Below are 16,712 nucleotides of genomic sequence, written 5' to 3' on the forward strand. Positions count from 1 at the left end.
TCCAACCACACAAGCAAGTGGCTCATTTAATTCTAAATGAACAGCATCTTTAGTAACCACGGCAACAAGATTCTCATCACCACCCATTGAGATTCCCAATCAGGCTGAAATGATGGGCAACATAACAACGTCCCACTTTAGCAGGAGGCCTTCAATCACGATGGTTGTAATCTGTATTACGGATTGGGTGTGCGCCAAACCGACCTTTTGGATGGCTGACCCAAAAATGATTGCATCTTATTCGACCTGGATTCACTTTCCATGTGTTTAAGACATTTCAAGTTTTTGTTTTTCCAAATTCCTGCAGCCGCCACCCTTCTCATCTTTTCATCAATTTTGAAGATGTTCAGCTGTTTGTAATGTCACCGTTGTGTCCTTGTTTCTCCACTTCCTTCACTGTTTTTATTTGATATATTGGACATTTTTTTCTTCGGACTGACAGATACCTTTGAACGACAAGATTCCTCACGCTAGTAGAAAAAAATGTTTTTTGATATCACAAAAACCTGGCATCTGGACAATTTGGATAGTGTGTAGTTGATTTTTTTTTATTTCCACTGTTGTGACATCATATCCAATAAGGCTTAAGGCTATGATTGCGGCCAATTACATCAACACAGTAAAGGCTGTGAAAACACACATGATTTATTTTTATTTTTTTTAATTTTCAATGCATTTGGGAAAAAAAACACAAGCTTGTTTTGTCATTATTGCGTGTTGTGTGATTTTGGAAGTGTCGATCCCTCCGACTAATAATACTGGATTTGACATCAGACTGCCACAATGGCCTTGCCGGTGTTTTCTCCTCGCAGCATTCCCATGAAAGCGGCCGGCATGTTTTCAAAGCCTTTGGTGACGTGCTCGCGGCTCTGCAGTTTGCCCTGTGGGACGCAAACGAAAACGGATGTTAATTCCAGGAGGAGGAGGAGGAACGGCAGGAAATGGAATGGTGACAAACCTCTTTCAACCAGCCCATGAGCCTCCTGAGGGATTCGGGGTGCTTCGGCTCCCATCGGCTTTGCATGAAGCCCTCCATCTTGAGCTGCTTGACGATCATGTTCATTTGAGGATACGGGCCTGTCGGGACGACAAATACAAAACTGCAAGACTGGCCCGCGGGAAGCCGGCTTCGTTCTTTAATCCCGTCCGCCAAGCATTTGAGCGCAATTCATCAGAGTTTTTCATTAATTCGGCCGTTTGCCCTCGAATGTATCCATTCATTTATCTCAGAAAATCATTCATTCTGAATAATAAATATATTAGTGATGAGCATTTTTGTTCAAAAATTTAAAAAAACAAAACAGACATCTAACCGATTGATTACATTTCTTGGTAATTAGAATTGAATTAAACAAATGGCACTAAACAAGGGATTTTAAAATAATAAAAAAATACTTGACGTACACATTTTCACTTTATTTCAACAGCAATGTAGTTGCATCATATTTTTTAGACTCATTTAGTCATTTCCTGAGTTAAACTGTACTTTAGTTTTGTTGAAGTGACTATCTCATAAAAGAATTGGTTGATTGGAACTAATACATTTAAATATTAGTGATTTTGCTTTTCAAGTTTGCCACCATTTTTGGGGGTTTACTTTTTGTTTTGTGTTTTTCCAATCATAAAAAAAATGTTTTTTTTAAACACCACAAATTCTTGAAAAAAATAGAGATAAACTTTCAATAATTATTTTCCACAAACGTGGTGGGTTGGCTCCTCCCAAAAAACACAACACAAATGTAAATAAGTGATTCCATCGGTGCAATTCTACGAAAACTAATTAATACTTGTTAATTCAATTCAAAATAATTGTACACGCACATTTTGATGTTTTATTCCATCAAATTCTAGAATAAATTGATTTGAAATGTCATTTTTCATTTCATTAAATAAATCATGGAAAAAATAATGCATTTAAACATGAGAACTCAATTTTTATTCACACATTTTTAAATTGACTTCATCTATAAATGAGCTGGAGCAAAAGGGCATTTTAAAAACTAACGTTTGACCACTTCTCCCTTAGATTTATCAGAAGCACAATGTCGCACTCTGCTGGCGAAAAAAGGAAATGCAAAGGAGTGACATGTTGCATATGTATATCAATATTTAGGAGTTCCCTAATTAAAAGCACAAGCAAAGGAGTCCATACTTTACCTGTCTGAGCCGCCGTGTCATTGTACGTGGCTATACTTCCACACACGGCAATTCGTCCAAAATCTTTCATCTGTGACATGGCAACGCTCGAGAAAGGGCCACCCACCTGAAGACAATTGGAAATCAGTCCAGGAAGCATTTGGGCAAATATCATCGGAATACGCTCACGTTCTCAAAAAAGCAGTCGTATCCGTCGGGAGCGGCCTTCCTCAGAGCCTCGTCCAAGGAGGCCACCGTTTTGTAGTTGAAGGCCTCGTCGAAGCCCAGTTCTTTGAGGAAGGCCACCTTGGCGTCTGACCCTGCCGAGCCCACCGCTCTGCAGCCCTTCATTTTGGCCATCTGCCCCACCACCGAACCCACCGCCCCCGCCGCCGCGTTCACCAGCAACGTCTCGCCCGCTTTCAGCTGCAGGACTTGCTCGATTCCGTACAGAGCCGTCAGCCTGGTGACATGCAGTGGGTAAGAATCCAATTCAAAAGTTCGGGTGAACTTATGCCGCTCGCAAACGGTAGCTAGCACAAAACCGCGTCCTCTCAGTTTAACGACTTGCGAGCCCTTTTCTGTCAGATGTGGAGGACAGTCTGCCCTCTCCGAAACGATCCTCATTCTTCTACTGCCTACGTGAGCGCAGGCTGACCTCAACAATGTGCGGTTGGCATCTTTCTTCTCATTACTCGAGTAAGTGTGCAGATAGATACAAAGATGCAGAGCCAGGAGAAAGGTCACAGCAAGTTTCGACTTAAGTGCCATCGAACGTCACCTTTGTCTTGATCGCGTTTAACTTCTTGATGCGCTACGTTTGAATGGGATCATTATTTAGTTACCTTTTTTTTGTTGTTGTTTTTTTTTTTTTACATTCTAATTGTTGGAAGATGTTTGAGAAGAACTTGACAATAATAACTCGACTCATGCCTTACCCAGGCATGCCGACGACGCCGAGAGCCAAGGACAGCGAAACGTCCCGAGGCCAGTCGGGCATGACGGGGACCAGGTCGGAGCCGTCCGACACGGTGTGTGTTCTCCATCCGCCGCGGCTGACGACGCGGGCCCCGACGGGAAACGCCGCGTTTTTGCTCTGGACCACCCTACAGGACAACAAAGCCAGCAGAACTTTGAAGTTCTCTGGAAAAATCGAGTGAGTGAGTCATCCCAAACATTCCAAGTGAGTCATCTTGTTTGTTTCTCTGCGTCTGCTGTTCAGCACATGTGCGAGATGTGCTCCCCCCCCCCGAAATTGTTCAGCTCCTTACTTGGCCACTTGAGTTCCGATCATCACATCTCCTTCTTTCATGCGAACGCGACTAAATGGCCTGAGGAGATAAGAAACAAAGCCCACTTTAAACTCACATTCTAAAATAGGGTGCAATGATTTTCAAAAATATTCACATTCCATTGCGATTTCATAGCGGATTATTTTTTGCGACCTCTTGCCAATTATTTTTTTGACAAACACAAAAAAATCGATTCCTCTGTATGGCAACAACCAATATCAGCTTTAGACATTTCCAAACGATGAAAAGACTCTTAAAATGAATTCTCCAATCTGACATTTTGAACCAAATGGAGACTTTTAAGAGAGTTTGAGCTGACTTCTTTTCACCCACCTCATGTAAGGGTCAACACTCAGAAACAACGCCTCCAACAGCACGTCTGAAACAAACAACAGCAACATCAGACGACAGTTTGACACGTGAACAAAAGTCCGAAAAAGAAAAAAGAAATGGCCGTACGTCCATCTTGCAGCTCAGGGAGCTCCTCCGCTTTGAGCTGGAAGTCGCTTTCCTTGGGGAAGCCGTCAAAATGTTTGGCCAGGATCCACGTCTTAGCTTGAACCATATTTCCACGTTGAGGTCGGCACCTGGAGGATCATTGGATGGGACGTACTTTCTTTTTTTTTTTTTTACATTTTTAAAAAACAAACATTTGCTCTCAAACAGTCAAAGAGTTTCTTCATTTTGCTAGCTGATTTATTGTAAATAACAGAACCCAACACAGACAGACTTTTTTTTAGGCCAAGAATAATATTCCGATAACCGGTTAATTAGCCAATGAATGAAAAAAAATGTAAAGGAATAAAATAACTTCTTCTTTGCACACTTAACACGTACAGCAATATTGAATATTTATAGATTGAATATTTGACTGTTTTACAATTCTGTGACTTTTAGTATTTTAAACATTTTACAGAGAAAAACCTCAGTCGATTTTATTTATTTTCTTGTTTTTTGGGTGGGGTGTGTTTGAATCTCATTTTCTTTGTCGTAACATGTTTATGTGTAAAGAAAATAAACTCTCATAAAAAATAAATGAATTACTAAATAGATCAGATTATTTTTTTTTATTTTTGGACATAATTAGTTAATTTACAAATACTAATTTTAAATAAGAATGCATTTGATTATCAATAAACTCTGTTACCTACAATACAAAAATATTTGCAAAATTAACAATTGTATATGTTTTATTTTATAAAACACTAACTAGGTGCTTTTAATTAAATAAAGTGGAATTGTAATCAGAAAATAAATATTTGTATCATTAAAAGACTGCTCATAAAATAATCCATTTTAAAAATATTCAATTCGTTTTTTAATTCTAATTACATTAGTTGGAAGTTCAAATAAAAAATGGGCATGAAATACTTTATCAAAATAAATTGCTGAAATAAAATTGTAAAAATACGTTTTTTGTTTTGATTGTATCTATCAACATAATATACCCTTTATTAATCCCATATGGAGACATTTGCAATTAATAATCATCATTTATTTTCAATATTGTTTTCTTTTTGTCCCGTCTATCCGCTTTAAATTACCATGTGGTCCAAAAGAGTCTGCACACCCTGTTTTAAACTAATGATGTGTACGTCACATCCCGGATTAGAACACATTTTCTACAAACTGGAATGCGTTGTTGTTGAGTTAGTGGAATAAATAAACATCATCGCGTGAGAGACGTTCAGCAGGCGCGCAGTAGAAAACAATCCGATTTTGCAAATTCCTCCGAAAATTACGCCAACGAGTCATAAAGGAGCATAACCTTTCAGCTTTGCTTTTCTTCCGCCCTCCGCTACTTTTCTTTTCTCCTTAGTGGTTGTCAGCAGTCGACGATTGTGGCGACTTCGATCATTAGAGGCAGTATAAAAAGGAGCCAAAAATGGGCGGGAAATGAAATGTTTGGGTCGCGTGCGATTGGTTAGAACTTGAAAACTTGCGTGCGTCATTCCGTCGACGACGTCCCAGGTTGATGACGTACGAGCCAAGGCGCGCGCTTCAAATTGGCGACTTGCTAACCGAAATTGTGAGTAACGTTTCATTAGTTTGACTTAAATTCAACGTTTGTCATGAGCGAGACAGCGTTCCTTTGACCTTACCGACACGACTAATCTTAGTTTTTCAGCTCCACCGGTTGTGTTTATTTAAGATTATTGCGTCAAATGTACCACTTTGTCTATTCGAACCAACCGCCCGTTGCCAGTCGTCACTCAGTCGCTGAGCATAATGAAGAAAACTTATTCATGAGCGTAATCAACCATTTTAGAAGTGCCTCTTTATTAAGAAACTGAGGATGAACATGACAGCTTCGTGCACAATGACTATAGTCAAATTAAATGTAGCCAAGCCACGTTCGTAGATGACTAAAGACGCAAAAAACAAACGTGTGTGTTTGTAGAGAAGCAATGGTGGACTGTACATGTTTACATTTCTGGAACATCCAAATAAGATGTTTCAGGTAGATTATAATGTGCAGCACTTTGGTCACCTGTGTTGTTTTGAAATGTGATTTGTAAATACATTGGCTTTGAAGAAAAAAGTTAACACGTCTTGTGACATTGTTTTTCTCAGGAACCTCTCATCCAGCTGCGCAACAACGACCGCATAAGCGCCATGTTAAACGGCGGGCAGTTTGTCGAGGCCTTGGCTCAATTGGGCTATTCCGACGCCTCCTCTCTGGAGCCGTCGGAGTTCGACTGGCTTTTCAACAGTTCCCCGGAAAACCTTCATTTCTTGCGTTTTGTCTGTCGGAGCTTGAACCGGAGCAATGTTTTGACCCCAGAGGAAGTGCGGGCTTATCAAGAGCTCCAGAAGTCCGGCAAGCCTATCCTGGACGAAGCAGCCTTGGACAAGGTCCTTAAAACCATTGGACCATCCGAAGAGAGCAGTGCCGTCGAAGAGGATGTGACCTTAGAAGTTTTGGAAGAGGAACTCCGGGCACTGATGAAGGAGAAGGCGCTGAAGCGGCAGCGCTACAAGAGGTTGCAGGCCATGGCTGCTTCTCGCACGGACGTCGACCTGCGACTTGCCGCCGAACTGGAGAGCACCACGTCCCAGCTAACCGATGCTAACGCTTTTCTCGGAGTCGAGAACGCCAATACCAACGCGGAGCTCCGAAGCCTCTCAGGCGAGGTGGACGAGCTGGTATCGCACCTTTCCGTTCAGCCGGAAGCGGCGCACGCGTCCCCCAGCACGGGGCATGAGCCTCTTCTCTCTCAGCTCTCTCTGAATCTGTATCTGTGCCAAGAGGAACGGAACACCAAAGCTCTCTCCGCTTACACTCGGAAGCACTTCTTCACAGACATTGTCGAGACGTCTTGCTCGGAACGCTTCCAGGTGTTGGACCTCAGCTCTTGCGGAGCTAAAGAGGAAGAGAAGGATAAGGAAAAGAGTGAGGCGGACCAACTGGCCAGACTTCGGCTCGCGCACATCACGGGCCAGCACCAGCTGATGCGAGCCACTGCGGAGGAGAAAAGTGTCAAGGCCGGCCTCGTCTGGCTTTCTGAGAAGTCCTCAAGCGTCAAGGTAAATGCAGAACTGCTGAAAACAGCATATCTTGGACAAATCGGTGCATCGGCATCACCCAATTTGTTGCCATCTTTACTTGACCAGAGCATCGCCGACTCCGCCTCGCTTCACGTGCGCGAGGCGGCGTCGAGGAAGGAAATGCGAGCCGTGGAGGCGGAGATCGAAGCTCTGCTCCGTGGACCGGTCCCCCTCAACGTTTGGGAGTCTACCCAGCTGCTTTATGCGCCGGTGGTGACGAGAGTCCTGTGCCTGCAACGGGCCAAGCAGGACCAGCTCACCAGCAAACTCAATGAGGTTTGGTCACAAAATTCTGACATATATGCGGCCATTTCCAACCCGTTAACATAAGAAGGACTACTTTCCTACTAGTTATTTTATAATGCTCTTTGACTCCGTGATACATACTATCGTTTTTTTAAAATGCACATATTGCGAGCGTTTAGTTTAGTTTCTGTACCGTGTGCCACCGACGATATGAAAAAGAAACTGAAGCAATGAAATCCGTGTCAAATTTTCCTTGCAGGTGCGTGATAATCTTCTCCGCCAGAAGGCCTCCTTCAACGTCCTCCACTTGGCTCAGCAGATGGAGTTAAGGAAGTGGGCAGTGTGCCTGAACCACCTAACCAACGTCAACAGCAGGCTCGTCAATGAACGCAAAGTCACGTCCCTCAGATTGGAGGCTCTGGCGCAGCCCGACTTGGCATTGAACATGAGGCCCAACCCGATCATCAGCAGCAAGGACGTCACATTCCGCAGGTAACATCCTTGCAGTCGACGCCCCCTCGTCTTTTCACCGAGGGGATGCAACTCGTTTCTCAGTCAAGTAGTATCCCTTGCGCAATACATTTCAAAGTTTTCCGTTTGCCGGGGCTTTTGCGTCATCTTGTAGGCATGCAGCTCATTCAAGATTTGCACGTTGCCAAGGTTTTGCGCTCTGGCATTCAACTCTGAGCAGGATTATAAAATGAAAGGGTTTTTATTTCAGGTTCGAATACGGTTTAATATGGTCTATTTTTGCCACAAGATGGCAGCAAAGAACCAGTTTTATCCAAACAAAACTTCTCAACTCCTTCATAGTTCCTTGCTGACCAGATTTCACGCCATGGTGGCAAAGCGCTACTTTTTGCTAAATACTCCTCGTCACGATAGTTCCCCGATGCCATTGATTGCCACCAAAGTAACATATCCTTTTGCTTTGCCCTGCGAGTGTTCTCCGTATCTTCTTCAAGTCGGGATTTCCTACCAAGCTACTCGTTTGCTTTTGCAACACATGTACAGCAATTCGTCTGTAAGTTATCAATCTCACCATTAGGTGGCGCAACAACATTGTATTCTCACTTGTCCAACCACCCATTTCCCCCAGACTCCTGCAAATCCTGGAGCACGACTCGTCCCACGGCAAAGGAGAACCTTTTCCGACATATGAGGCCCTGGAGCAGGCTGCGTGTGGCCTGGCGAGCAACCTGCAGGCGTCCCGTGCAGCGTTGTCAGCGGCCAGCCGCGACCAGTACTTCACGATGGCTCAACTTCAAGGCCACTGCGAGGCCCTTCACGGGGCCGTGTCGTCCCAGTTCCAGGAGCTGGTCTTAAGGCCACAGGTATGTCCTGCAGCCATTGCTGACCAGGAGCTGCTGTGTCCCAATTCACAGGTGGGTTGGTTTTCTTTGATGTCACGTCACGCACGTTCTCATCCTCACCACCAAACAAAAATTCATTTCAGAAGGAATCCCCAATGTGAGTTTGATTTCAAAATGACTGTTGGTGTGGGAAGCTGGTGGCACGATGCCTTTCCTCTTTTCAGCCACTATCACTGTCCCAAAAAGTATGCGCAGTCGAACAAGTGTTTATGAGGGGTCCGCACATACGATTTTTAACATCTTAATGTTAGAATGTGAAAGGTGTCTAGCCGCTGTTGACCGCACACAAAGGGAGTTGTAATTGTAAATATTGAATTGTGAATATTGAGCATGAGCAGTTTTCCAGTTTCCCGCAGTCGCTCGGGATCATCTTTCCGAGACATCCGCCAATCAGGCTTGTGCTGACTTTTATCACTTTAGACCTGATTATCGTACGCGTGTACTCCGGCTCACATTCAACCATTTTTCAGGCACATCAGAGAGGACATTTGCTAACTTTCTTATCAAGGGAGGCAAATTCAAGCCCGATTGTGTGTATGTAGCCTTGTGTTTGGATGTTTAAAGCTAACGCATGAACTCTGATTTCACATCCTATTGCCCGTCCTGTTCACAGGAGTTGATGGAAAAAGTCAAAGAAGCCGAATTGTTGCTGCAGCGTTTCCAAAAAGCCGTCCAAGAACTGACAGGCAAGTTTAAGATGAAGCGCTCCCGGCTGGAACGCAGTTCTCTGCTCAGACGCGAGAGGGAGCTCTACGTCTGCTTCCACTTGGATGTGAGTCTCCTGCAAAAAGTAGTTGAGGAGCTGGAACGCAGAATGAACCTGACCAGAGGACAGCCATAATCTCGTCAAATGGAATGAACGCATGGCCTCCAGAAACGCCGATCTCTACATTCTGCTTTGGTGTTGAGAAAAAAAAGAAACATTATGTTAAGCTGGCACTTAAACTTGTATGTGTGGGATTGTTCCTGTTTTTTGAAATGCCTTCATGTAAATAAAGCGCCTGTTCACGTGTTTCACATTGATGAGTTTGTAATTAAGTCTGCCGAGTTTGACAAAATCAACCCAAGTCAGCGTAAGATTAAAATATTTTTTTGACATGACTTTTAGTTCCCCTTGATCTCTCCAGCCTTTCGGCGAGCCGCTTATCCTTCCTAGCTTAACATCCCGGTACATTTACTATTGTTTGTGGAGAAATTCTTCTTCTCCAGAAAGAATCACAGTTTTGTGGGCCTAAAACTTGTCAAACTTTGCACACGCACCACTTTGAATTCACTGGAAGTGTTTCATCGAAGGATGTTTATGATGAGGGATTGAAAAATATTTATTTTGTTGTTTGCTGTTTGCCTTGACTGTGTGCTGTTTGCAAAGGAAATAAATTAGTTTTGTGATGACCTAAACTGGTGAAAACTCGCCAAATTTTGGGCACACCTTTCCATTTTCTCGAGTTCTCGTCCTTCGTACCACCACCACAACAGCGCCAAGTTTGCAAGAATCTCTCGAACTTCTCACCGCTCTAATTGATGTTTGGCTTTCAGTCAAATCCAAGCCACAATTTCCTCCTCTTTGCAATACGTAGCCACTAAAGATTTGTATCAATTCTGTTGTAGATGGAGAAACCCAACACAAGAATTCTTTGCATCACCGAGCAGGATTTCCCGGACGCTCTGCCGGCCGTGTTAGAAGACATCAACCCCAGTCAGAGTAAGCTGTGACCATAAAGTTGCTTTTGTGACGAACATGCCATCCAAAAGTTTGACAGTCTTCCCCAATTCAATCGCTCGGCTCCTGCTCGCTGCACCGCCACTCAACTCTTTTTCATGTTTGTTGGTAATTAGTTGCCACCACGGTTCGCTTGAGTCCGGAAACTTTGGACGGGACGTTTTCTAGACTGAGAAATTCCGTCAATTATGGAATGTTCTCACGTGTTCTTGAATTTCTTTGGATTGTTGCTGCCTTCACATTGTTTGACAATGTCTGCAATTTGGAATGAACTAGAGATTATTGTTCCATTTATGTGGTCAGTAAAAATGAACTCAGCAATCCAATAATGTGATGATTAGCCACCGTTAGCACAAATCTTTTTTCACACAGGGCCAAGGTAGCTTTAAATATTTTTTCCCTTACTAAATAAGTTGCGCATTTAAAAACTGCATTTTCTGTTCACTTGAGTGGTGTGCGTCTCATATTTACAATTGTTTGATGATGCTCTGCATTGAAGTTGCGAAACTATGCCCAAAAAGTACAAATTTGACCATTCTTTTCACTTTGCTGGCCGCTTCTTGTGCTCCGGAGACTGATACAAAGTTAAAAAGTTAAACCTCTTTAATTCTGGTGATTGATTTCTTGTGACTAGGTCACGATTTTGCCTCTGGAGAAATCCGAGTGGGGATGAATCTGAGCGAGCAAAGGGCGGCCGACACTTCCGGCACTTGGAAGGAGACCGCGGTCGAAAGGACGGTCACACGATGGTAAATGGCAGATGACGAACACGTTTGTGTCAAAAAGGCAGCCGTTTAAAAAAAAAAAAAAAAAATGTCTCCCGGCAGTGCAACTGAGCCTCAGGTCGTCGGCAGCCCTCCTTCTCCAAAGGAAGACGACTGTGATGCTGAACTCAAGCCGATGCTTTCCAACGCAGCGGCCGATTTTGGATGGCTGGGTGAAATCCCCAAAGCGCATTTTCAGACGGTGACATGGCCACTCGTCAACTGGGAAGGTGACGAGATCAAACTCCTCCCGCCTCCCGGTACCGACCTCGACGACGCTCCGCCGAGTGCCAATGTGCTTGTGGGCGAGGACGACCCTCTGCAATGTGGCGCAATCAGCGGTAGTCCTCCTAAAGTTGAGGGCTACGCTACGTTCACCTTGCCCACGAGGGAGGACGTCGCCACCAATGTCAACCAGATCACCGTCGATTTCGGGAAACCTTCAACGGACGTGCATTTGTTAGCGGATACAATCGTCCAAGATCTTTTTGACAGATTGACGTGGACAAATTACACTTGGGAAGATGCTGAGAAAAAAAAACACTTTCCTCTAAGAAGTAACTTGCATCAGCGGACGTATCCAGAGAGCAAGCCTAAGTGTAGTTTCAAGATTAGCGATGCGCAACCGAAGAGTGACAGTTCCCAAACCGACGTCAACTTCCACACGAGACAACCGCTAGTAGAGCGCTCCAACTTGCCGGAGAGCACGTCTCAAACCCAGAAAGGTAAGCGTCAGTCATCTCGTTTCCTTTCTCTTGTGCAGACGACCTGCTTGACAACAAACATCATCAAACGCTCTTTCAGGGGAGCCACCGAGAAAACGCTGCTCACCAAGAATATTGCTGAAAAGAGTCAAAGTGAGTGGCGAGATTCAAAATGGCTGCTTTGAAAAGGTTTAAGGATTTTTTATTTCCCAAATGCACAGAGAAGTGAGTGAGTTTTAAGCGCTCCTAAGATACTCGGACCTCTGTACATAGCTAGCAGTACAGATACTGCTTGGAAATACTCTAGTAAAAGTACAAGTCCAAAGTCAACTCGTTTACTGAAGTGAACGTTGAAAGGTCAGGATTGTACGACTAACACTCTGCTTCTCATCAGGGCCAGTCTCCCCCCTCCTTAAATCGACACAGCAAGTTGCCTGGCTCCGAAAATGTGCCACCAATGAAGCCGCGGCCTTCCTCTTGGCAAAAGGCCAACGATCCTTCATCAGCGCCCAAAGCAGCTTCAGACACTCGAAGGGCCAAACAAGAAGCGAGCCAGAAAACCCCACAAAGACAAGCCGACACCCCCAACACTGACTGGCTGCTCCCATTTCTGACAAGGGACCCTCAAGTGAAGAGCACCGAAGCGCTGAACGCAGACGAGAAAACGCAGATGATGGAACACGTTAAGCAGGCTAAGGTGCTACTGCTAACTTTAATGTTCCAAGACGGAACCACTCAGCTACAGTCGGAACAGGTAAGCAGAGGGTGCATTTCTTGATACGACGCAATCCAACCCAACTGGATTTCGATTGCGGAGCTTTCTAGATGGTGTCATAGAAATGAGCAGAAAATCGGCACCCAAATGACGAGACATAAACAATAAATCCCAAAAGAACAGCGACCGTCTCATGTTGAGTCGAAAGCTAAAGAATAGAAATGTGGCTTCCGATGAGTTTTCAGAGGGGGCGGGGCTTGCCTCACATTCAATGGGAGGACCGGCAACAGAAAAGGCGCGACACGGCCTTTACGTTATTTGCCATCGCGAATCTCAATCCATTTGCAAAATCCAGTCCGCATTCAGTGCCGGTCTCGGTCCGACGAGGCAGACACGGACCGCACTGTCCAGTTGGTGTCAAAGTTGCCGCCTCGTAACACGGCTCGCCCATGACTCGTCAGTCCTCATGACATTTGACCCTTCTTAAATGTGATCTGTGCCTCTGCTAGGGTCCACCGAATCTCACAGCGTCCGTGCGCGGCCTCTTTCTTCTTCTGGTTAACGACGTGAACAGCGGCCACAGGAGGCAGTCGCTCAGCCAAAACGACCTCCTGCTGTTCCATAAACTGGACTTTGGCCCGGCGCCGGCCGAACGGCACCTTTTCACCAGGTGCTCTGTGTTTCTGCGTCATGGTGCGTGCGGCTGTTATTTAGCGTTTTGTGCATTTGTGTGCCACAGAGACCTGCTGCTGCAGATGAAGTCACGAGCCGGCGTCACCGTGTGCTACGGCGCCAAGGATTTGCTCAGCGCCGTTCTGCAGTTGTGCAGACGACACTTCAGCTGGAAACAAGGCATGGCGAGCACGCATCTGAAGCTTCTCACACTTTTCTAATCATTCTGCCAATTCAACGTGACCGTCACCCGCCTATCTACTCAAATAGAATAAAAAAGGCACAAAATGAGATTAACTGTTGGCATTTAAATAATTAAAATCATTTATAATTTTAAATACGATAATAATGTGAGAGTTCTAAGCTTTACAAACGCCAAGACATGTTTTGTCTGGTTCAAAAAGTAGAACAAAATTTTAACTCTTCTGGGAATAAAATCCTATTTTTCCCCAAGATTATGATAATAAAGTCAAAGTTGAACAAGGAAAGACTGCAACGTTTTAACAATTGACATTGAAAAATATATCTTGAGCTTGTAACATGACGCCTTTCATTCTCCCAAAAATGACTATTTTTATTTCAAAGGGTACGTCACCATAAATTCAGAGCTCTTGAAACCAAAATTGTATAACATTTATTCGCAAACTTAATTTGTGTGTTCTGACGACTTTCTTTATTAAATTTAATTCTAATCGGCCCACCGCTCCTCATTTACTGTGTCGGTGGACTTTTTAAAAATGATATGGCAATAATTGTGTTCATTGAAAATTGTTTTGTGATCAAGTGTTGATCTCGAGCCCTTCACACTCATTTATTGAGACGGCTCTCAAATGTCGCCAGATCGGTCGTTTGTTGTGCTTGTTAAGAAACCCGTCGATCGGCCTTTGTGTCTCGTCTAGTGTCAGGCTTCCGTATTCATGACCCTCAAGTGTCCGGCTGGCTTCTGGACCCGGAAGATCCTTGCTCCAGCTACCGGGACCTTCTTCGGAAACACACGCACAGAAGCCTGCCCTCGGCGACACCCGCCAATGTAAGCGCGATCGTCAAGTGCGTCTTGTCATTGTGAGCCCGCAGAACAACTTCCTGATTCCGTCCGTCCCAGATGGTGGCAGAACTCTATTCCCTCTACTACCTGAACGAGATGCTTTGTGTGCAAATGCGGGTAAAAAGATTCTCTCTCTCTCTCTCTCTCTCTCTGAGCTTCTCAGCTGCATAAAGTCATGCAGTACGTTCATGTGTGTTGCCAGTGCCAGGGCCTTTGGAAGATCTACTTGCAAATTGAGCTGAGAATGATTCCCGTTCTAGCAGGTGATCGGCTCGTGTCCTTTGAGGTCTTAAAGGGTTCATTGTCGGCCTCTCAAATGAAAGTGTCATGCTTGTGATGTTTAAGCCATGGAGAGCCAACGCATCCAGATGGACAAAGATGCTTTGGAAAATCTGTCCGACCTGCTGAAGGTAAGCAAACAAGAGCAGCAGGTGGCGTGTCATGGCCGCTTGGCCGCGGCCGTGCGACGCCGATATAAGCCGGCCGCTCATTTCCTTTCGTGAGTGTCCTCACGGGTCTGCTGTTGTCTTTCTATAAACACGATGCGCATGTCAAGAAGCAGCGTCGCTGTCTGCCTCGGCCAAATCGCTGAGTCGCTCGGGCGTGTTTGCACGTGCACCCGGGTGTTGTCAAGGTCATCTCTGCTGCTCCCAAGGCTGCTGTGTGAAAATGGATTGCTGAAGGGCTCGAATTGAATATTTATGACGCAGCCTGGTACTTGCTCACGGGTGGGAAAAAGAACACATTTTACATTTTGGGCTCAAGTCTGAAATGTCTCCATGCGGTGCAAAGGCACGTGTTTGTGTTTTAGGATTCCCGTAACACGACACAGCAAATCCAATTTAGTCGCGCCCCCTGAAATCTTCCATCATGATAAGACTGAATGTATCCAATTCAGCAGGAAGTCGGCCATTTTGTTTTGTGTATGTTTCACTTCAGTCCGAGCCACATTCGCTCATCTGGTGCATGCTTGTCAGTCATATTGTTTTTTTTTTGCTGTCTCTGTCAGACTAAGCTGAGCCAGTTGGAGGAGGCCGCCCATCGAGCTGCTGGAGAATTTTTCCTGATCACCAGCACCATCCAGATCCGACACGTCAGTCCCGCCATATGTCCGTCAACAGCTCAGAGTGCAAATGTTTTTGACTCTTCTTTTGGGCCTCAGCGAATAGTCCCTTTTAAAGATGTGTTTTTTTTTTTTTATTAATATACATTTCAACATATGACTAAAAAAAACAAAAATTAATTGCTAATGAATGGGCCGATTTTTCTCCTTGTAAAGTTAAACAAATAATTAAGGACAAAATATTGTAAAACAGTCAAACGTTCATATTTCAGAAGCTTATTGTCGTATGCGTTATGGGACCCCAAAAATATTTTATTCATTGTGTCATTTTTTTTAATTGGCTGCCAGGATGGCCGAGTGGTCTAAGGCGCCGCGTTCAGGACCCAGTCTCCCCAGGAGGCCTGGGTTCGAATCTCGAATTTCCCCATTGTGGGACTAATAAAGGCAATATTATTATTATTATTATTATTATGAGTTGGTGATCTGAATTTGAATCTGCCACAAATATCGAATCCCCGTCGGTCGGTCGGGCCTTGAAGTTGTTTTTCTGCTCCTTCTCAATCCAAAAGGTTCTCTTTGAGAAACTGCGTCTTCATGAGCACTTCCACAAGAAGATGCTTCCCCAGTCCATGGCCACACGCGAGGACAGCGCATCAAGTCAAACAGTACGGCTCAACGAAACAAGTGAGTGAAATCTTTTTCTCAAAGACGAATCCTCTTTCTGCTTTTGTTGCAGTTGCAGATCTACCAGGATGTGCATCCTCTCCCAAAGATTATTTTAGAGTACAGGGAGGTATGTCACGCTTGGCCGTCACCGTCTTTGCACGTCGCTAAGGTCTGCCTCGTATTCGTCAGGTTGCACAAACCAAGACCCACTTTGTCGACGGCATCTACGTGTACATGATGACTAAGGTGAGCCGCTTCGGCCTTGCGCGTCCCGAGTGTAGACAAAGACGATCCCTGCCTGTTCACTCGACAGGGCTACATCTCCCCGAACTGGTCGCAGACCAGCGCGGTGACGGGGAGAGTCTTCTCAACAAACCCGGTAAGTGCGAAACGTGTCGCTATCCATTGATTGGCCGGCGGTAGCCAGTCAAACATCAATATGATGGCACTTCCTCGTGAAACAGGAAATGATGGAAATATTAGACATGCGTGGCAGACATCGCAATGAACGGGGGTTCATTCTATTTATTTCATTGGCATATTTTCTGATGGGCGTTCAGATCTTGTTGTAGAGTTCAGCCATTGAATCAGGAAACCTGAAATGGTGAAAAACCATTCAAGGCTTTGTGACCACAATTAAGTTCTACACAGAAGTGCTCAGTCTTTGCGCATCTTTTTCAGCAATTATCTCGGGAAAAAAAAAATCTCTGAATTGCCTTTTTTTTTTTTTCGGCTGAGCAAAGATTGGCGACCCCTGCTTGATCTGT

General features: G+C 44.7%; 3 protein-coding genes across 9 annotated transcripts in view; 2 read left to right on the plus strand and 1 right to left on the minus strand.

The window, feature by feature from the left end:
* poln (polymerase (DNA directed) nu) overlaps nucleotides 1-16,712 on the plus strand; it is a 28,126-nt gene that overhangs the window by 1,702 nt on the left and 9,712 nt on the right. For 2 of the 3 annotated variants that reach the window (XM_088292598.1, XM_088292600.1), the window contains exons 3-17: nucleotides 10,205-10,298; nucleotides 10,951-11,065; nucleotides 11,144-11,805; nucleotides 11,885-11,937; nucleotides 12,179-12,538; nucleotides 13,009-13,351; nucleotides 14,071-14,201; nucleotides 14,274-14,333; nucleotides 14,419-14,479; nucleotides 14,562-14,626; nucleotides 15,226-15,309; nucleotides 15,849-15,944; nucleotides 16,016-16,072; nucleotides 16,135-16,191; nucleotides 16,259-16,324. In XM_088292598.1, coding sequence (XP_088148724.1) covers nucleotides 10,205-10,298; nucleotides 10,951-11,065; nucleotides 11,144-11,805; nucleotides 11,885-11,937; nucleotides 12,179-12,538; nucleotides 13,009-13,351; nucleotides 14,071-14,201; nucleotides 14,274-14,333; nucleotides 14,419-14,479; nucleotides 14,562-14,626; nucleotides 15,226-15,309; nucleotides 15,849-15,944; nucleotides 16,016-16,072; nucleotides 16,135-16,191; nucleotides 16,259-16,324 — 2,304 coding nt within the window. The remainder of the gene's footprint in view (nucleotides 1-10,204; nucleotides 10,299-10,950; nucleotides 11,066-11,143; nucleotides 11,806-11,884; nucleotides 11,938-12,178; nucleotides 12,539-13,008; nucleotides 13,352-14,070; nucleotides 14,202-14,273; nucleotides 14,334-14,418; nucleotides 14,480-14,561; nucleotides 14,627-15,225; nucleotides 15,310-15,848; nucleotides 15,945-16,015; nucleotides 16,073-16,134; nucleotides 16,192-16,258; nucleotides 16,325-16,712) is intronic. The other variant, XM_088292599.1, reaches the window with a different exon arrangement.
* Nucleotides 626-5,330, minus strand: LOC148339224 (prostaglandin reductase 1-like). The gene is made up of 9 exons (XM_088292607.1): nucleotides 5,197-5,330; nucleotides 3,888-4,015; nucleotides 3,762-3,807; nucleotides 3,408-3,467; nucleotides 3,075-3,242; nucleotides 2,326-2,599; nucleotides 2,158-2,263; nucleotides 959-1,077; nucleotides 626-881 (listed from the first exon to the last, which is right to left on the minus strand). Exons 2-9 carry the CDS (start codon nucleotides 3,991-3,993, stop codon nucleotides 771-773), a joined length of 990 nt encoding a protein of 329 aa, XP_088148733.1. The 5' UTR covers nucleotides 3,994-4,015; nucleotides 5,197-5,330; the 3' UTR covers nucleotides 626-770.
* On the plus strand, nucleotides 2,909-9,617 carry haus3 (HAUS augmin-like complex, subunit 3). Of its 5 annotated transcripts, XM_088292606.1 has the most exons (7): nucleotides 5,313-5,457; nucleotides 6,003-6,956; nucleotides 7,044-7,253; nucleotides 7,483-7,715; nucleotides 8,323-8,608; nucleotides 8,680-8,693; nucleotides 9,210-9,357. In XM_088292606.1, the coding sequence occupies exons 1-7, from the start codon at nucleotides 5,404-5,406 to the stop codon at nucleotides 9,214-9,216; spliced, it is 1,758 nt and encodes a 585-aa protein (XP_088148732.1). In that variant the 5' UTR covers nucleotides 5,313-5,403; the 3' UTR covers nucleotides 9,217-9,357. The 5 variants fall into 5 exon arrangements, with proteins under 5 accessions (XP_088148731.1, XP_088148732.1, XP_088148727.1 ...); XM_088292605.1 differs by lacking the exons at nucleotides 5,313-5,457; nucleotides 8,680-8,693 and adding an exon at nucleotides 2,909-3,319 and having other exon boundaries at nucleotides 9,210-9,617; XM_088292601.1 differs by lacking the exon at nucleotides 8,680-8,693 and having other exon boundaries at nucleotides 9,210-9,617.

Source organism: Idiotropiscis lumnitzeri, chromosome 4 (genome assembly GCF_059441095.1).
Source record: "Idiotropiscis lumnitzeri isolate Australia: NSW breed Sydney's pygmy pipehorse chromosome 4, RoL_Ilum_1.0, whole genome shotgun sequence".
Lineage (NCBI taxonomy): Eukaryota > Metazoa > Chordata > Actinopteri > Syngnathiformes > Syngnathidae > Idiotropiscis > Idiotropiscis lumnitzeri.

Excerpts from the sequence above, each read along its gene's own strand:
- LOC148339224 (XM_088292607.1), bottom strand. The coding sequence starts at position 3,993 with ATGGTTCAAGCTAAGACGTGGATCCTGGCCAAACATTTTGACGGCTTC. Across the intron at positions 2,600-3,074 it reads GGCGTCGTCGGCATGCCTGG|GCTGACGGCTCTGTACGGAA; the intron begins GTAAGGCATGAG and ends GCATGTCACCAG. Across the intron at positions 882-958 it reads TCATGGGCTGGTTGAAAGAG|GGCAAACTGCAGAGCCGCGA; the intron begins GTTTGTCACCAT and ends TGCGTCCCACAG.
- haus3 (XM_088292601.1), top strand. The coding sequence starts at position 5,404 with ATGACGTACGAGCCAAGGCGCGCGCTTCAAATTGGCGACTTGCTAACC. Across the intron at positions 7,254-7,482 it reads TCACCAGCAAACTCAATGAG|GTGCGTGATAATCTTCTCCG; the intron begins GTTTGGTCACAA and ends TTTTCCTTGCAG. Across the intron at positions 7,716-8,322 it reads AAGGACGTCACATTCCGCAG|ACTCCTGCAAATCCTGGAGC; the intron begins GTAACATCCTTG and ends CATTTCCCCCAG.